Raw genomic sequence first — 20943 nt, 5'->3', positions numbered from 1 at the left:
ATGTTTAGAAACCTGTATTAGGTCTAATTAAACAAACAACCGTTTTGAGGTTTAGATGAATTCACCTCTATCGAACAAATAACAGAATTTCTAGCAATTACAAAGCTATATCTCCGGTTTCATTTGGCAAATCACTTTATACTGTCCTGACAAGTCATCTGTCAGATTACTTTTTTAGTAAACATCTGAAAAGAGTGGTGAGTACCTATCTCACTTTGCAGTTCTTCTCCCATCTGAACTATATCAGTCCCATTGAGCGTGTATTTTAAATGTTTTGGTTCATCAGCAATAGGTCTGAAACAAAGTATGAGAAAAAAAAAAAACATTTCTAGCAAGAATGCAAATACAACATAATTTTCACAAGTATTAATAAAGGTATCCCTAAGCACCGAACTAAGTACTAAACACAGAACCAGCTTTAGTGTAAAGGGATAGTATAGTGTTAGGAATACAAACCTGTATTATAACACTATGGCTCCCCCCGCCTCCGCCTTCTCTCAAACCTTTCATTTCCTTAGCCAATCCCAGCATCGATCTCCTTTTGTAAGACACAAGCTAATTTTTTATCACCCTGAAGAAAATATAGATTTCTATCAATCTACTTCACTTTATTGAACTTTTTACTGTATGGGTTGCTGGACACAACCTGTCCCCCATCAGCCGGTGGCAGTACTTTTTTCTTTTTTTGGGTTACGCTAAATAATATTCAACATAGACCCCCACCTGATTTAAGTGATTGCTCAAAACCCTCTCAGCCATCCATGAAGGATTGCCCCAAGTCAAAAATCTACTCTTAAAATCTGGGCGCAAATTAAACCCCAATCAAAATCCTATGTTTCTGGAAACAGTGAACTTCTGCTAAACGGAAAAAAGGGTTCAAGAAAGTATTGTACCATATCTCATATGACTTTTTTTTAGAGGTGAAGAAGAGCCACAATATTTATCCTTGTGGAGTTTAAAGGATAGCAAGCTTTTGTTTTATGGTATAGAAGAATACACCAAAACCACATCCATGGTCACAAAGTTCTGTTGCACTTAACACCATGGATAGTAGACAACAAGTGCTTGGTATCTCTGAGATAACTAAAAAGTCTCAACATCAATAGTTGAAGATAAAAATCTATCAAATTTAGAAACCCCCTCACTAAAGGACCTTGTGTCAGAGACTAAAGGCATCATAACAAATAGTCTTTGGTAAGTGATGAAAGATAGATTTACCTGGTGCAGGAGGTACCAACTCTTCTGCCAATGATCTACTGATAACCCCTTCCTCAACAGCAGTGTCTAAAATTGGCAATAATTGTATGATGCATGCACCCATGGGATACCTATCTAGCACCTCTTAACTACCTCAGGACTACTTTTTCAAAGTGATTGGCTTCCTTTTTATTTATTGAAAAATAACTATACTCATGTTATCCGATAAGTCATTACACCATTTTAATACATACTTGACAGTAAAAGCACTTTCCAAAGAAACACGTTCATCATGAAAGGACACTTGGCAGTATCGAATTTCCTTCACTGAAGTTCCTACTTCAACATCGGGTAATCGACCTTCGATCAAGCTTTCCATGCAAACATGAGGTGTCCAGTTAACCTATGTAACGGTTAAAAAAAAAAAAAACAGCTTAAAATTTACTTGTAATAATTAAATATGTATATAATAGAGAGGAACTTGCCCTACGATACAATAATCTCTAAAATGTAAGATTTAATATATTAATTAAAAACACATTTTATTACAAAGTAAAATAGTGTGAAAAGTAAACCTAAATAAGAATGAACCTAATATAGTCAATTTAATATAAAGGAAAAGTGAGAAGAAAAAGAGAAAAAAATAATACATACAGAGTTATCGACCAATTAATCATTGAATTAGAGATCAATAAGTATAGTTTCCTGCTAGGTTATAGAGGCAGAAAAATATCTGTAATCTTGTGATGTTAGTCAGAATGCCAGAAAAACAAAAACTGACAGTCTACAATAACAACAGTATCAAGAAGAGTAAGTGTAGCAAAGTATAAGTATTTGCAACTAGATACTAATGTAGCAATTGTCCCTGTAGTGGGCTGCTACACTAGCTATTATGAAAGCTCTAATTTGAACAGAAAAATCTACGTATGCCCAATGGTAGTTTTAGCAAGAAAACAAACCCGATTAAAAATATATTTCCCCAAATAGCGCTGTGATCAATCTATTCAGAAAATTCCAAGCTGTGCCTTCGAGGGTACCTATTCTGTAATCTAAGGTTAGCCACCACTGAGGATAAGATAAAATAAATTGAAGTAAACCATGCGTTTGTAGCTCTGGCTTCTCTCAAGGGAACTTGAAGAGTCGCCTGACCGGCGAAACACGCGTCGGGGCTTAACTCTGCATACCTCTGACTTCTAGAACTACAATAATTCAAGTACTGCCCTAAGTACTTGAAGAGCGCCTGAGCGGCGAAACAGGGAGAGATTCCAGTTTTCCTTCTTATAATAATTAAATATATAGTTTTCAGTGCAAGCACTGCATGTTAGTGCATTATGAATCACTTATATTTACAAAGTGATAATTTCAATGTATTTATAAAGCACTAGAATACTCAGGAGCTCTACACAACAGGATAATTTACTAGTGTGTGTGTTTGCAGAACATACAGAAGAAAGACAGGTTAACTATTTTAAAGCAGAACAGTACATATTTAATTTCTTTAGGCCTCGACCAGAAACTCAGCTAACAGAACATATAGAGAAATTTAGTTTCCACCTTTCCTCACAACTTTAAGGCCTTGGGTCTAAAAACCCGACTAGTGGCACCCAAATTACTTTATCCTATTGAAGTGGTCTGGGTGCAGTGGCCCTTTCCCCTTAAACCTGCAATGTAAAACAATATTGTGAACATTGCATTCCCACAGGACTCGAGTCCTGCAGGAACGAGTGGGAACGGCGTTCCTGCACTTTTTCCACAGCAGGAACGCCGTTCCTGTTAGTAGTCCTGCAAGACTTGTCCTTTGCACGTTGTGTCCCCGTTGTACCCATGTCCCTGGTTGAGGTGACCACCCATGGTGGTCACGGTCCGGTTGAAGAGCGCCATACCGACCGCCCTCCCTTCCCAGGCCGGCGCCATGGTGACCTTGAGGAGCAGCTCCCCCTGTTTCATGCTGAGCATCCCCCCTCCTCCATGTTCGCAATCCCCCCGCAGCCTCCTCCTGTCAAGATGTATCACTCAGTCTGTGTGTGTGTATGGGTCAGTTTGTATGAGTCACCATGTGTTTGTATGGGTAAGTATGTGTGTCATACTGCGACTCGTTGCTGACTCTATAAGGAGTTCAAGAAGGGCATTTCCCTGGCAACAGGACAGACCCCTCTTCCCCCCAGCTGCTTCCTTATGTTTAAGACCTCAGTTGGGTCCCCCATTCTAGTTAAGGATTAGCCATAGGGGGGGCGGGGCCTGACCGGCATGGTGGACGGTCGCAACTCGTGGGAGCTCCCATCTAACCCAAGCGACTTGCAGGGGCTCCCACCGCACGAGAACCGACCCAAACATAGTCTTGCCTACCGCAGACGACGGCTGGAGTGTCCCGACGCAGAAAGACGGGATGCCGACCGTCGGCAGCAGAGCGGAGCGGCTGCAGCCTAGCAGGGGCTCCGGGCGGGAGATTCGGCCGGTCTCCCAACCCTTGCCTCTCCGGCCTATAAGACCACACAGGGTCCTGCTTCCCCCCCACAGGGCCGGGGGGGGGGGGAGGGGGGGGATATCCCGGTCCAACACACACAGCATAGATCTGGCCCCGACCCAAATACAGGAGACCAACATGGCCGAACAGAGATAGCTGTGACAAACGCCACAAGGGCGCTCGACAAAGCAGAAGACATGATGGGATATGATTCCAGATTGGAGAGAATCTTCCAAGATTTTTGGCACAAACTGGAAGTGCTGATGTACCGTCCAGCTCAAACCCACCCGACTACCAGCTTCCCGCCCAAACGCCAGCCTGACCCGCTGCAATTACACAAGCAACATGTGATAAAACGAAACCCAGCACCGCAGGAGGGAAAAAAGATGTTCAAAGCCCAGACCGGAATACCCGGCTCAGTCCGTGCGACCCTAACCAGGCCTAAGGATTTCCCTCCAGGCCCAAGGCTACACCCACAGCGGCTAAGGAGCGGGGTTTCCACACTGCAACCCACAAACCAACGCCTCTGCTACTTAGGAGGCTACTACGGCGGGCCGTCCATATCGCCTTCCCAGGCCGAAGACCACATGGACTCAAACTCCAATACACCGAACACATCGCCGGAGGTTTGTCCGCCGCTGGCGGCGGCGTAACACCCAAGCCCCACCTGGCGCCCGACGAAGGGACGACACGGCCTCACTGAGCAACTGAGTCGGTGGATCACAGGTGCAGGCCTTCATCACGACCTGCGGCCGGAAGACGACCACTGCCAACCCGCACCATGCCGCACCCTTGGGGCTTGTACAAAACGACAGCGCCACCATGCCCACTATACCAACCCACGCTGCGGCTCTTCCCAGCAGAGGTATAGGCTGAACTAGCCCCCCAAACTGAAAGTCCCACCAACGACACTTCCGACCGAAGGCAACTGGGGACCTAGCTGGAACAGCCCGCATGGACTCTCCTTGCTGGACTTTGACACACAGATAAGCGCACCACACTGCTCACAGGCATAAATTTACAGACATATAAAGCTCATGGGCCGGGAGTCGGAATACCACATACAGTTATGCTTTAAAATAATAACAAAGACCCTCCCTATCCCACCCTCTACACCCCCACATAAAGTGCACTCTCATATACAGTAAGCCATCACACGCAATCAATTAATCCACACACCACAGTACAGTACATCACTCACACACTGTACACTCCCCCAAATACACAGTACTGCCACTGCCAACCCGCACCATGCCGCACCCTTGGGGCTTGTACAAAACGACAGCGCCACCATGCCCAAATACACAGTACTCTTCCTCACAAAAATGCAATACACGACCCCCTTATGCACAGACACTTCAACACCTGAGACTCTTTTGAATCATGCCATTCATCTCCACTTCTCACAAAGTGCTTTTACTTATAGTTTATCATCCTTTTGACTTAGCCGTTTTTTTTTCCTGTGGAGATATAAATATATATATATATATATATATATATATATATATATATATATATATATATATATATATATAGCTTCTCAATAAACCATTAAAACCATTATGTTGGGCAAGCACTCACTATATAGCCATTTCAGGAGCCTCCTCAGGGGTTTACTCAGCTAATTACAAAAATATAAAAATTCATCACACTATTATAAGCGCTATACCATTGCTTATACAGTGACAATTGCTGCACCACCTTCTGCACTCTGTATCTCTTTGTGATGTGAGATAATATAAAAAAAATACATTTAAACATTTTTGTTTTTCTAAAACATGACAAGTATACCAACAATGCAACAGGGAGATAACATAAGGCAGCTAATTTGTTTTCGGTCATGGGTATCATCAAATTCACAAAGACTATAATGCATATTATTTGGATGAGCATATTGGGAGTTGTAATTTTAAAGGACCACTATAGGCACCCAGACCACTTTCAGCTCAATAAAGTGGTCTGGGTGCCAGGTCCATTTAGGGTTATCCCTGCCGCTGTAAACATAGCAGTTTCAGAGAAACTACTCTGTTTACATTAGGGTTAATCCAGCCTCTAGCGGCTGTCTCATTGTTAAAATCACAGTGAGAAGATGCTGACGTCCATAGAAAAGCATGGAGAAATGCTTACCTATGGATTGATTGAATGCGCACGCGGCTCTTGCCGTGCATGCGCATTCAGCGCTGACGTCGGAAGAGGGAGGAGATTTCCCCAGCACCGAGGGAGCCTGGCGCTGGAGTAAGGTAAGTGATTAACCCCTTCCTCCCCCTTCAGCCCGGCGGGAGTGGGACCCTGAGGGTGGGGACGGGGACCTAAAGACCCTATAGTGCCAGGAAAACAAGTTTGTTTTCCTGGCACTATAGTGGTCCTTTAATGAGTAATTGTGGCACTGCATTTTTGTTGTTCATGTATCTTATGATGCTTACCCAGCTTAGTGGCTAGCTGAGCATTTAAGCAACATTTCCAATGATGTCTGCAGTCTAGCTTTGTATTATAGGTAAAGTATGTCATGAACAATCAATTTCTGTCCATTTTGCTCTCTCCACAGACATATTCCTATCACTGCCAACCAAGACATGTCTATAGTTATCACTCAGTTATGTAACAGTACCTTTCTTAACAAGCATGTGCTAATCAATAATCCTTAATAGAATACAGTACTTGACATACCTTGATTTTTTCTGCAAGTAGAGAAGAGATGTCAATTTCTCTCTCCCCCTCATCATACATTTTAAAGATCAAATTCTGCATTGTGTCACCAACAATCCATTCAATCTCATCCTTGTGTTTAATTTGAGTAGCTTTATCTTCATCCACACTGAAAATTTGAAGTTTTGCTACGTTAGTACTGGGCTGAACCTTTATAGACTTCTCCACAGCTTTCACATTTTTACATCCCTATATATGAAAAACAGATAAAATGTTAATTATGTTGTACATTCATATAGTGCTGAAATGCACATTTGTAATGCTGTTTAGCATCCCCCTTTGCACCAGAAAAAATAAAAAATAAAAAATTAATTGTGGCATGAAAACCTGGTCTATTTTGACAATATAACATCACACAAAACTCCCACTCAGCCACATCACAAAGTGTTCCTAAAGGATTAATATCTAGTGACTGTGGAGGCCATTAAAGAATACTCATTGTGTAACCAGGTTGAGACAACGCACATACTTTGTGACATGGCATGTTATCCTGCTGGAAGTAGCAATTTTCAGATGGGTAGACCTGTCCATAAAGAGATGCACATGGTCTGTAACAATACTCTGTAGTAATTAAATGATGCTCAAGTTGGATTTGTAAAGGGTCCAATATGTGCAAAGAAAATATTCCCCTTAACCCCTTAAGGACCAAACTTCTGGAATAAAATGGAATCATGACGTGTCACACATGTCATGTGTCCTTAAGGGGTTAAAGGACCACTCTAGGCACCCAGACCACTTCAGCTTAATGAGGTGGTCTGGGTGCCAGGTCCTTCTAGGGTTAACCCATTTTTTCATAAACATAGCAGTTTCAGAGAAACTGCTATGTTTATGAATGGGTTAAGCCTTCCCCCTATGTCCTCTAGTGGCTGTCTCATTGACAGCCGCTAGAGGCGCTTGCGTGCTTCTCACTGTGATTTTCACAGTGAGAGCACGCCAGCGTCCATAGGAAAGCATTATGAATGCTTTCCTATGTGACCGGCTGAATGCGCGCGCAGCTCTTGCCGCGCGTGCGCATTCAGCCGACGGGGAGTAGAAGAGGAGGATCGGAGGAGGAGAGCAGGAGGAGATCTCTCCGCCCAGCGCTGGAAAAAGGTAAGATTTAACCCCTTTCCCCTTTCCAGAGCCGGGCGGGAGGGGGTCCCTGAGGGTGGGGGCACCCTCAGGGCACTCTAGTGCCAGGAAAACGAGTATGCTTTCCTGGCACTAGAGTGGTCCTTTAACATTAATATTATAACACTAGCCTAAAATGTTTATGCAAGTGAGAATGAAAAGTTTCACGCTTTATTAGTTTTCTGTTACTAAATGAGAGGAAAGGATCCTGGCGTAGTCTTATATTTCTGAAGCTAATCCACCAACGTTAAACACGTTTTGTATTCATAGATGCGTTTCTGCATAGCACTGTTGTTAGGCAGGACTCTTTCAACTGCGTTTATCTCACGGTCATCTTAAACCAGTCAACCAGCTGATGCCTGATGACCTTAGAAGGAAACTACTGCACTTACATAAAACTAAATATTTTTTCCCCCACTTATTAATAGGTAAAAAAAGGTTTTTATTGTATTGTTTTATATAAATGTCATATTCTTTGCAAGTATGAGTCTTTTCCTGCGTTTTAGTTTCATTTTGCTGCTCCTACCTACAAGACTGAATACCACATGAATCACACTATGAGTTCTTGGAGGTAGACACTAAATAATTTGGCTACAGGGGTGTAGGAAATTATTGGAGAGGTGTGAGCTACAGGCAATCAGCATTGAGTGGTAGGCAAAGGTGCAGCCAGACACAGACCACTCCCCTGGATTACATGTGGGAAAACAATTATTTTTAGATGGGTTGTGCCGAACATTAATGTTGTATCTGAACTTGAGCAGTATACAATAGAAACCCACACAAAGGCCTTAAAGGGTTTCTCCAGTCCTCATGACCATCCCAGTGATTTTGAAGTGGTCATGGTGGTAGCAGTCCATATGTGCAGTATTTCAGCTTGAGCTTTTAGCTCGTGGAGAAGAAAATAGTAAGAGGTAACCTAACAGTGTGATTAGATGCAGAGAAAGCAGCTGCTGGGCAGCTTTAGTACTGTACGGGGATACTCCAAGTGCTTCAACTCATTAACCCCTTAGTGACCAGACCAGTTTTCAATTTTCTTATCGTTAAGGACCAGGGCTGTTTTTACATTTCTGCAGTGTTTGTGTTTGGCTGTAATTTTCCTCTTACTCATTTACTGTACCCACACATATTATATACATATATATTTTTCTCGCTATTAAATGGTCTTTCTAAAGATACCATAATTTTCATCATATCATTATTTACTATAAAAAAATGATTATAAAATATGCTGAAAAAAAACCAAACACTTTCTCTAAAAAAAGTTGATCCCCAAAATCTGTTACGCATCTGCAACCGCCAAAAACACTGTGCTAAATAGTTTCTTAATATTGTCCTGAGTTTAGAAATACCCAATGTTAACATGTTCTTAGCTTTTTTTGGAAAGTTATAGGGCAATAAGTACAAGTAGAATTTTGCTACTTCCAAACCATTTTTACCCTAAAAATTAACGAAAGTTACACTGTAACAGTGATATCTGTAATAACCCTTCACATGTATATATTTTTAAAAAAGAAGACAACCTAAGGTATTAAACTTGGGGTATTTTGATTCTTTTCAAGCAACCATTTTACCACCAATCTATGCCACATTTAAAAAAATAAAAAAAAAATTGGTGAATTATTTGACACACATACCAATTTAAGAATACATGTACTGAGAACTTTAAGGGTTACTGCAAATGAACACCCCAATATGTATTCAGCAACATCTCCTGAGTACAATGATACCACCCATGTATAGGTGTGTTGGGTTCTATGGGGGCTAAAAGACCTTATTTGGAGGGTGCGCATTCCAGTTTTCCAACTTGGAATTTTAACAGCTGGTCATCATGCACCCATGTCCTATTTGGGACATTTTTGATGCCGGCCAATGTAATTTACCACCATCAAACCATATAGTTTTAAAAAGTAGGCACCCTAGGGTATTTCAAATTGTGGTATTTTAACACTTTCCATGCACTAATTCTACCCCCAGTCTTTGTCAAACTTTTGGGTAGTCATTTTTTTGTGTTCTTTTTCACACACGTTGTACTTTAGGCATGGATTATCAGCTCCTTATGTGTTACTGTCAAAGAACACTCCGATATGTGTTCAACAACATCTCCTGAATACAGTGATACCAACCATGTATAGGTGTGTCGGGTTCTCTGGGGACTAAAATAACTTATTTGGAGGGTGCGCATTCCAGTTTTCCAATATGGAATTTTCACACCTGGTCATCATGCACCCATGTCCTATTTGGGAACTTTTTTGAAGCCGGCCAATGTAATTTACTTTAGGCATGGATTCTCAGTAACTGTTATGTTACTGACAAAGAACACCCCAATATGTGTTCAGCATCATCTCCTGATTACAGTGATACCACCTATGTAGGGGGGGGGGGGGGGGGGGGGGGGGGGGGGAGTGCAATGCCAAACTTCTGACATGTATTTTTCAAATTTGACATATCTTCTTTGCCTTTCTTCCTTTGGTGGTCTTTTTACATATCCCAATTTATTTTAAATTTTCATTTTTACACACACATTTGTGTGTCATTTAGGGGAGCCTGTTGTTGGTTGTTTTCTGCAAGGCCTCCTGAGTACACCCCCCATGCATAGGTTTGCCAGAATTTTGAGAAAGTTCAGTTACAATTGTATGACTTGTAATTTGAGTTAAAATTGAGAGTATTTCTTCTGATAGGTCTATATTTAGTTTGGGGCCGATCACGTACCCCAGTTTTATTTATTGCCACGAAAGGACCCAGAGCAGCCTGAGAGCCTTCTTAAATTGGGAGGACCTGTACATGATTGGCTTTGCTTCCAAAGAGTAATCAGCACAGAAAAGCAGCACCTGTATTACCCAAAGATGCCCTACAAAATAAACAATTACTGTGATTTTGGTACATTAAAAGTAACCATGTAACGTTCTGTAATCTTTCCAGGAGAGCAGGTTCCATAGTTGTGCATTGAGCATTGTGCAGATAGTGGAAAACAGGGTTTCAAGTCCCACGAGAGGTAGTCAGAGAACGAGGGCTCTTTAAACTTTCTGACTACTTTCTGTTCAGAGTTCTTTGGCTCTAAGGGTGTTAGAACTAGATGTGATCGCATCATTTTTGAAACAAAGGTTTCTATTTGATGCGACTATGTCATCTTGAGAAAAGGACCAGAAATTGTCATGAAGACCCTGAAAGGTTGCCTAATAGAAGAAGAGGTAGGTTTCCTGACAGTTGCTAAGGAATGTTGTTATATGTTAATTACAAATTGGCGGACGGATACCTGCAGTTTTACCATAATCTATTTTTGAGTAATAGACTAGAAAATTCCTTGCAAAAATAGCTAGGTGGAGGGAGAAATAAAAACTTATCGATAAAATGGGACCAGCACCTACAACCTTGCCAACTTTAACCTGTTGCCAAGACTAGGATCTGCCTCAAGGTATGAAGCATAAAATCTGTTTAAGAAAATTCTTTGTCAAACTTAGTGCACAAACTCATGTTTTTCAATAAACAGATTATGAAAGAATATACAGTATCTCACAAAAGTGAGTAAACCCCTTACATTTTTGTAAATATTTTATTATATCTTTTCATGTGACAACACTGAAGAAATGACACTGCTACACTGTAAAGTAGTAAGTATACAGCCTGTATAGCAGTGTAAATTTGCTGCCCCCTCAAAATATTTCAACACACAGCCATTTATGTCTAAACCGTTGGCAACAAAAGTGAGTAAACACCTAAGTGGAAATATCCAAATTGGGCCCAATTAGCCATTTTCCCTCCCCAGTGTCATGTGACTCGCTAGTGTTACAAGGTCTCAGGTGTGAATGGGGAACAGGTGTGTTAAATTTGGGGTTTGGACATTTCCACTTAGGTGTTTACTCACTTTTGTTGCCAACGGTTATGACATTAATGGCTGTGTGTGGAGTTATTTTGAGGGGACAACAAATTCACACTGTTATACATGCTGTACACGTACTACTTTACATTGTAGCAGAGTGTCATTTCTTCAGTGTTGTGACATGAAAACATATAATAAAATATTTACAAAAATGTGAAGGGTGTACTCACTTTTATGAGATAATGAATGTCTACAAAATACTCAAATTTGCTTTTATGCACTTACACACAAATATATTGGTAATACTTACAGGTATTTCAATCCTTGCTGTCAATATCTGTGCCTTTTTTATATTTTGGACTCTAAGAGCAGCCCCAGTTAAAATGCCAGTTCCTGTATTGCTACAATCCAAAGTGTAAACTGGAAGATTTGGAGCACCAGTGAACTGTGGGGTGTCAGGAATTAAAAAACATGGGTTACCAACAATAATAATTTACACATTTTACAAAATACTACATAAATACAATAAATTTGTATGAAAAGGCAGATACAAACTGCAACAAAGAATATTCAATCAAGGAGCACACCAAAAATATGAAAAAAAGTTTTATTATTGGATGGGTGCAAAAAGGATCAATATCTCACAATGCATATCAAAGAAATGCAAAGCACAATTCATATAATGAAAATGTACAGTGAACAATCATCAGTTATATGATAATATCCAAACAGGATGTATGGCAAATGAATACTTGGCTACCAATGTAAATATAAATTCATAGAGATATCCAATCTTAACAACCCATCACAATCAAAATAATATAAAGAACAACTAATGCATATCAGAATAAGTGAGAGGAAGGAAGAAAAGTCAATCAGCAAGCCCCCAAAGTTTCAGCAAAAAGATGCCTTTATCAAGGGAGCCTCCTTCTGATTGTTCACTGTACATATTCATTATATGAATTGTGCTTTGCATTTCTTTGATATGCATTGTGAGATATTGATCCTTTTTGCACCCATCCAATAATAAAGCTTTTTTCATATTTTTGGTGTGCTCCTCGATTTAATATTCTTTGTCGTCCTCTGGGAATAGGACCCTATTTAAGTGAGCACCCTGACTTTAAATAGCTTGTATCATTACTTTTCTATTCAAGTTTGATTGAGTGTGCCTACCTATTTCTAACTATAACAAACTGCAACAAAAAACCAGAAAATGTAAGAACCTATACTTTTTGTATAATTTGCACATCACACTGATCCCACCCTTAATGGCAGTCCAAAACCAAATTGGTGGTAAGTTTTCTCTACACCGTGGATATATTTAATGGATCAGTAAAGTAAAAGAGGACTCTTTCTACTACTGAGGTCCAAAATTAAACAATAAAAACATTAAAGTCTGATACCAACTGCTTCTTAAGGAACCAAATTAATAAAAAAAAACAGCCGGCCCACCCTTTGTAAAATTAATGTGCAATTAAAGTGAAAAAGATGGAAAGTATTGTCCATGGGAGCAAGGCACAATAACTGAATGCAAAACTATATGGAGGTATAGAGCAGAAATGCTTTGATTTGAGCAAAATACATGTGTGGTTTTCAATTAGTGTATTATATCTCAAAACACATCTAACAAAGTTATTCACTAAAATTTAAAAACTTTAAAAACCAAAATATCTCATTAGAAATAATAAGTCATTTCTATTTTCAGTTTGGGTATTTTGGCCTTACATTTCTAATTCACTTTGAATACCCAGCTATTCTCACTTAAGGTTATAACCCTAAAAACGTACCACACAAACATTGACATCTCGGCTGTACTGAGTTGAAAAGCACCCTTAAAATGTGTTCTTTTTTTAACAAATGTGTGCATTTACACAGATTCTCATCTGGCAAAGAATTACAACTAATGCATCAATTTGGCTAGAAGAAAACATAGATTTCTAATTATCCTTCATGTAAATGTGACATTTACACGTTGCTGATAAATGTAAAAAGAAAACAAAATTGATGTGCCTTGGACATTTTTCTCACATTAAATAGTGGTCCAAAATATGTTGGGGACCAGTGGAAAAAAAATTACTTTCCATAAAATCCCATTATATACATTTAATAAATGTATATTATTGCTATATTCAAGGAAAATGCATTTAGCACATTTAATGTAAACTCACCTTACACTGAACGACTAATTTTGGTTGAGTTGTAATATTTGTTGCTTCATCCAAAACTTCAATCTGAAAAGACAAAGATGTGCCATTCTCTGCATCCAGGACATCAGACTTTGGATCAACTTTCAGAATTTTGGGGGGTCCTGTGGAAGGAATGGAAATAACGGATGCTCATGAATTACTATGTTATCTGATAGCTGACACAGTCAAAAGAGAAACTAAGGCAAACTAAAAGAAAAATTACGGCAACTTTGCAGTATTATGCATTTAAAGTGGTATGTTTGAACTCTTGCAGGGTCACTTTCGGCAGAATAAGTAAAGTAATACTCAAATCTTTTGGCAGGAAGAGTCACTGTTTGTTTCATCTTCTGATAGTGTATTAAATTGCTCACTAACCATTGGTGACTACTAAGAAGAGTTCATTCACATGGCAACCGAGAACCATTTTTGTTTTTCACTGAAAAAAGTTCTATTATTCAATTGAATATTTAGATTAACCCCTTAAGGACTGGGCCAAATGTACACGTTGTTATCAAAACAAAACGTAAACAAAACCTGGAATCTGACTATATGTCTGTTCAACCGTAATTCACCTCTTTCATATTAAGTGCACCCACACTTATTATATAATATTTTATTCAGGGAAAACAGTGCTTTCATTTAACAAACATTTAGCTATGAAACACAATTTTATATGAATAAAATATTTTTAAAACGGGAGAAAATTAAAAATTTTGCTTTTTTTTTTAGTTCTACATGACATTTTATACACAACATTTTAACTAGGAATGTAATAATACCGTTTGCTTTTATTGCAATAAAATACACATATTTGTATTCAGCAATGTCTCATGTGTAAAACAATACCCCCCTATGTACAGGTTTTCATGGTGTTTTGGGAAGTTACAGGGTCAAATATAGCATGGTAGCCCAGGAATAAGAAGTACAACCCAAGGTATTGCAAATGGGGTATGTCCAGTCTTTTTTAGTAGCCACATGGTCAAAAAAATTGGCCAAAGTTAGCGTTAATATTTGTGGGAGAAAAATGCAAAAAACTAGTTTGAACTCCAATTTCTGCCAGTGTTTGTGACTAAGTGGCTTCTAAAAAAGACTGGACATACCCTATTTGCAGTACTTTGGGTTGTCTACTATTGCAAATGGTATGCCATCATGGGGGCATAATTTTCATTCCAGGGCTACCATACGGTCTCAAAGGCAACGTAACCAATCTGGCGAATTTCAATGTGAAAAACCTGAAACGCAAGACTTATATTTGACTCTGTAACTTTTGAAAATACCATAAAACCTGTACATGAGGGTTACTGTTCTACTCGGGAGACTTCGCTGAACACAAATATTAGTGTTTCAAAACAGTAAAATGTATCACAACGATTACATTGTCAGTGTAAGTGCTATTTGTGTGTGAAAAATTAAAAAAAAAATTCACTTTCACGGACAATATAGTAATACATTTTACGGTTTTGAAAAACTAATATTTGTGTTCAGCGAAGTCTCCCGAGTAAAATAGTACTCCCCATGTACAGGTTTTATGGTGTCTTGGAAAGTTACAGGGTTAAATATAGTGCTAGCAAATTAAATTCCCTGGACTTTCTGCCTGGGTTATCAGGCAGGTCCCGCAAATTGTAATTAATAAAATGACTTAATTATGTAAAAATGTTACATAAATATAAACGTAGAATGTGTGTGTGTGGGGACGTGTTATGCTGTCCGCCGGCGTTTAGAGGGTTAAAATTAAGAGCAGAGAGTAGATTCTATGGAGAACCTTTTTTTCTGTTGCTTTCATTTGTTGATTCTTTGAATAAGCATTTCTGTTTCAACACCATAAGTGAAGGACCTAATGATGATATATGTGCAAAAATATTTTAACACCATAAGTAAAGGACCTAATGTGGATACTGCTTTTCTGACACACTACAAAAAACTTTATATAAACACACATCTTAAGATCTTATGCATTGTATTTAAATACTCCTGCTATACTTATATTTGCAGCTGTATATTTCTATGTTTTCTCTGCTGTTTTGTGTGCTTACGGTCGCTCCTCTATTTGTTTTCTTTTTCTGGCTATTCTCAACCACTCTGCATCTTTCACTTTCAGGCACATCTTATGCTATTTATGACAGCCCACTTACATCCTTCTCAAACAACATCAGTTGTTTTAAAGGACCACTCTAGTGCCAGGAAAACATACTCGTTTTCCTGGCACTAGAGTGCCCTGAGGGTGCCCCCACCCTCAGGGACCCACTCCCGCCGGGCTCTGGGGGGAAGAAGGGGTTAAACTTACCTCTTTCTCCAGCGCCGGGCGGGGAGCTTTCCTCCTCCTCCTCTTCTTCCTCGCGACGTCATCGGCTGAATGCGCATGCGCGGCAGGAGCCGCGCTCGCATTCAGCCGGTCGCATAGGAAAGCATTCATAATGCTTTCCTATGGACGCTTGCGTGCTCTCACTGTGATTTTCACAGTGAGAAGCACGCAAGCACCTCTAGCGGCTGTCAATGAGACAGCCACTAGAGGCTCTGGAGGCTGGCTTAACCCTCAGTATAAACATAGCAGTTTCTCTGAAACTGCTATGTTTATAAAAAAAAGGGTAAAAGCTAGCTGGACCTGGCACCCAGACCACTTCATTAAGCTGAAGTGGTCTGGGTGCCTAGAGTGGTCCTTTAAGTGTTAAACTCTATCATATGGATTTGTATTGCTTCAGATATAAGCAAGAGAGGAAAACTCTTAAAAGTTTGTCTGTGTGTGCAATCAAAATGAATCACTGCATACTGCAATACGCAACTTGTAATCAAGGTATTGCTGATGCTCCTACTGCATTGATAATGTAAATTATAATAAAAATAAAACATTTATCCTGTGTGGTGTCTATATTTCTTCTTCATTAGCTGTAACAGATTGTGAGGCAATATACGGCTGAGTATTATTCAACCTCTTGTTTATGTAATGTATTTTATTTATTTTTGACAATTTAATAAACCTGAGACTGAAATGAGACTGCAATGTAACACCCATGTTGGGAACTACAATAGAAGATGGCAGCTGAATGACGTGATCTGAGGAAGCCGTCTAAGGCGAAACGAGTCATCATATCCGTATACGCATTGACGTCATAGAACGTAGCTCCGCCTCCTGGAAGAACTACCAGCAAGTGCCGATCTTTATACACAAAACCGCCAGTGCTAGCCGCGGATTGTGAAAGCTGCACTACAGCAAAGTGGTAGGATTTTCGGTGGACAATAGGGAGCATACGCTCACATGTACTGAACGATTTTAGTCTGTTTGGAATAAAGTATTGTTCTGCATTCAAGCTGCTACACTCCGGTTTCTGTTTACACCTCATCCCATTAGTGGATATAAGTGGAATAAGTGAGAGCAGACTTCTTACTGCTCTCTCCTTATTTTTTTCTAGTTAATTTCCATTTGGTTATTTTTATTCCATGTAATACAGTATTATACTATGTCTATTTTTTCTGTTTTGCCATGTTCTCACATACCTTTGGAAGCAATAAGAGTGATATCCATATTTCCCTAGTAAGTGGTTTTTACATTTTTGCACAGACCACTATTGCAAATTTTGCACATTGTTCTAATAATATTATGCTAATAGTATCCTAAATTGCACAGTGCACCGACACTTTCACCATTAAGCACTTTAAAAATTTTAAGGTATAGCGCACTTTTATTTTTTTGAATTTAATAAACCTACTTAAAGAAAACACGCCGCTATTTCACATTGCAAATGGCATTTTTAAAATACAAGAACTCTAAAAATGCATGCACATGAATGCTTTAGATCTCCGATTATATGCCTAAAAATCAATGTAAAGTCTGACACAGACAGCACCATGTGCATTTTCAGTTGATCAACGAAGACTGAAGCAGTAATGGTCAATTCACTATACAGTGTGTAGAGAATTGTTACTAGAATTTCAAAATTGGGGCTTAGAAAGTTCAGGGCAGTTCTCCCTGTTCTAAAATTGAGCAGATTCCATTCAAAATGTTTATGCTATTCTTTTCCAATTTGTAGTGCATAGAAAAAATAACACACCAAAGATGCACAATGTTTGGGGAAAATAGAGCTGCAAGCAGAATTCTCTAGAGTACCAAATGACCATCATGGAATATTGCAACCCCCTTCCACTCGGCCACAGGTAAGAAGCAAAAAGGAGAAAATAAACTTAAATAAAGCTAATAATTGAAAAAATATATCAAACTGCTCATCTCTCACCCACATAGAATAAAGTCCATACTCCCTCAAATGCACACACTGCATCCACTACACACACATAATCTGCATCCACTATACACATAATGAATTTACTATACCCAGAAACATGCTATACACACAGACAATTAGTTTACTATACACAAACATACTGCATCCACTACACACACACTCATCCACTATACACAGCTTAAGTTTACTGTAATTATGGTACAGATTATTTTATATTTATTCCCTTTCAACTTTCTTGCTAAAATAAATGGGTGCGTCTTGGATTCTGGTATGACTTACAATCAGTAAAATACTACCAACATCATGTAAAAAACAACTGCTTGTAACACTAGTATGAGAAATACACACATTAAATTACCCTTGGCAGTAAAAGTTCTTTAAAAACACTGTCTTTTTCTAGACACAATGGGGAAAATGTATCAAGGCAAAACGTGTTTTTCTAGGGTAAAGTGCTAAATGTTAAAGGGAACCTGTAACTCCCCAAACCACTTGGTTTCTTCTCTTCTCCCAAGAATAGCAACCACAGGACACGGAAACTCCCCAGGTGATGCTGCTAGTGCTGGCAAGGGAGTATAGGAACGGAGTGACTAACGTCTCTCCATTTAGATGCCAGCATGAAAGCAGAGGACGGACTGGAGATGGTTGTTACATGTTGAGTAACACTCCCAAACCTCTGAAGATGGCGGCATTGGAACCGAAGTGAGACGAGTATATATCTTGAAAATTTACATGGAATACATAATTTATCTTTGTGGTATATAATGTAGTCAATGTACATGGGGATAATTTAATGCAACATTTCTATTACAGCTTAATTTTAAGACACATTCTATTTATTTTCATGGGGATTTGCTATTATTTAGAATAGCACCTCTTTTTGTCTTGATAACTCTCCCACATGTTTGAAGACATGAAAGCAACCATCAGGTAAATATATATCTTAGTCTACACACATGCTGATGAGTATAAAAAAAAAATCTATGGCCTAGAGGTACACTTCCTTGAATGTAAGATCATCATCCATGAGATTAGAGCTTGACAGGTTCACTTTAAAAATTCACTCACATGGCTGAAAGTCATATATTCATATATAATTAGTATTTTCCGGTTATAAAGAAATATTTCTCTAAAAAATTAATTACAAAATAAAAAGCATAGAGAACATGTACCAGGTAAAAACCGTAACTTGATCGTCTGACTCTCTTCTTTTAAACCAGGTAGCATGACTTTTAACGAGAAATTCTGTTGAAAACAAAAACGGATAAGAACAGCATAACAAACCAAAAATATGGTCATTAATAATATATTATATATAATATTAATATAGATTTTTTTTAAAAATATTATTAAATCACTAATTCCCCCCTCCCCCCCCCCCCCCCCCCCCTGATGGCTAGTAAATTTGGCTCACCTTCCCTTGGCAATTGTTCAAGTGTCCTCTGGCAATTACATCTCTGATAATGAATTCCGAATCAACATTTAATGCTTCATATTGAACTGTAAGACCACTGGGTAAAAAAAAAAAAAAAACAACAAATAATGGTTTACTTGGACCTGTCCTTTCATGTTCAAAGTCTCAGTCAACCACGTATACATTCTAAAGGTCATTGCATTTCACTCAAGTGTAAGTTCATTGCATGTGCATGGAATCAAATAAAACAAATGTTTAACACCTACAAACAAATGATGCTTCCATAACAACATTATTTTAAAATACATTTTAAGGCTTAATTTAAATAATATTACAAAGCCAAAGTTGATTTTCAGAGTCACAAATGAAAACATACAGAACTGTGATATTGAAATTAAAATCACCAAGCAAGGGCCCTCTTCACCCAATGATTACATAATTAGGTGTTTGTCTTGTTTACCTATTGTACAGCACTGTGGAATATGTTGGCACTTAATAAACAATTGTACGTGTAAGTTTCTCTTCCATTACAATTGATTTGTAATTTTCCCTTCATTTTGACATCTCAATAGAAGAGAGTGAATGAAAGTGATGTCATTTATTTTTTTTGGGTAGAACTTATAGAGATGTTTGAATGATGTTTGGTTAGCATTCAGTTGTTGAGCAGATACACATGATAAAAATTTTGCACAAGTTTATAATCTTAAAACTCCTGTGCAGGCATACCACGGTGATCAACAGCGTATGAGCTTGTCTGTACTGGTACTTACCTTACATCATCACGTGATGCTCTGATTCAGCTCAATGCTATCATCCCCATGTCTGGCTCCTCTCCTGGCACTTCTGACACCGGACACTGAAGTCCAGCCACCTCTAATGACAGAATGCCTGTATGTCATTTACTTCACTGATCTCCCCTATTCTGACCTTGGCTTATTCTTTCATCCTGTTTTTACTCTGTGCTCCTTTAACCTCGGTTTGCTATTCGACTGTCCTGTATTTTATCTTTTTTTAAATTTATGTATTATGCAAATTTACAACAGCTGAGAGTACAGTGCAAATTTTAGAATTCATTCATGACCTATTACATTTCTCATCCTTTCATTTTCCTTATAAATGATGATAATCTAATGTATATGTTAGATTCCTAATAATCTCAGAGAAATAAGTTATAACATATATTTAAAAAAAAAAGATATCAAATCAGAAATTAAAAAAAAACACAAAAAAATAATATTTAGCTAACCAAGATATTCAAAGCTGTGGTTAATAGTTTATTAGATTAATACTTAATTTAGTCTAATTCTTACTCTTTATATAAATCGGCAATGAAGACTCCTAAATTATAGATCACAATTGTGGATCACAAAAAAAGAAAAGAAAGAACTCATACAGTACTCAAGCTAAACTGTGGTGCTTATAAGTTCCTTCCTAGTACTTAATTAATAATATCTAACTTTGTATATAACACTGTCCCAATTTAATAGTAATCCTGCATGAAGATCTCCAATTCAGAACAAATAATCCCTCCTACTTCCCTTTCCCAGAGTTCCAATATTTAAACCAGAGTTCCCATAATTTTAGATTTTGTTTTTTTATTATTTGCTCCCCAATATAATTATTCTGTCACTCTTGTGTTCTCAACTCTGTATTCCAATTGAACCATAGCTGGTATAAGTGTCTTTTTCCAAAAAGTACATATTAAGGCATTCGCTTAATTTAGTAGAAACCATAAGAGTCTCTGCTTAGTGATCTCTAAGAAGAAATGCAGCCAACCCAACAATATCCGAGAGCAGAGGCGTAACTAGAAACCACGG

The 20943-nt window shown here is 38.6% G+C and overlaps 1 protein-coding gene across 1 annotated transcript in view; it reads right to left on the bottom strand.

Moving 5' to 3' along the window:
- SMCHD1 (structural maintenance of chromosomes flexible hinge domain containing 1) overlaps window positions 1–20943 on the bottom strand; it is a 181109-nt gene that overhangs the window by 80294 nt on the left and 79872 nt on the right. Inside the window, exons 21-27 of the mRNA XM_063453045.1 lie at window positions 19127–19223; window positions 18885–18957; window positions 13463–13602; window positions 11605–11739; window positions 6329–6556; window positions 1452–1600; window positions 206–294 (exon numbers count right to left, since the gene is read on the bottom strand). Of these exons, the coding sequence (XP_063309115.1) occupies window positions 206–294; window positions 1452–1600; window positions 6329–6556; window positions 11605–11739; window positions 13463–13602; window positions 18885–18957; window positions 19127–19223 (911 nt within the window). The remainder of the gene's footprint in view (window positions 1–205; window positions 295–1451; window positions 1601–6328; window positions 6557–11604; window positions 11740–13462; window positions 13603–18884; window positions 18958–19126; window positions 19224–20943) is intronic.

Source organism: Pelobates fuscus, chromosome 4 (genome assembly GCF_036172605.1).
Source record: "Pelobates fuscus isolate aPelFus1 chromosome 4, aPelFus1.pri, whole genome shotgun sequence".
NCBI classification, from domain to species: domain Eukaryota; kingdom Metazoa; phylum Chordata; class Amphibia; order Anura; family Pelobatidae; genus Pelobates; species Pelobates fuscus.
The sequence above is the reverse complement of the archived record's forward strand: the minus strand, read 5'-3'. Positions and strand labels throughout refer to the sequence as shown.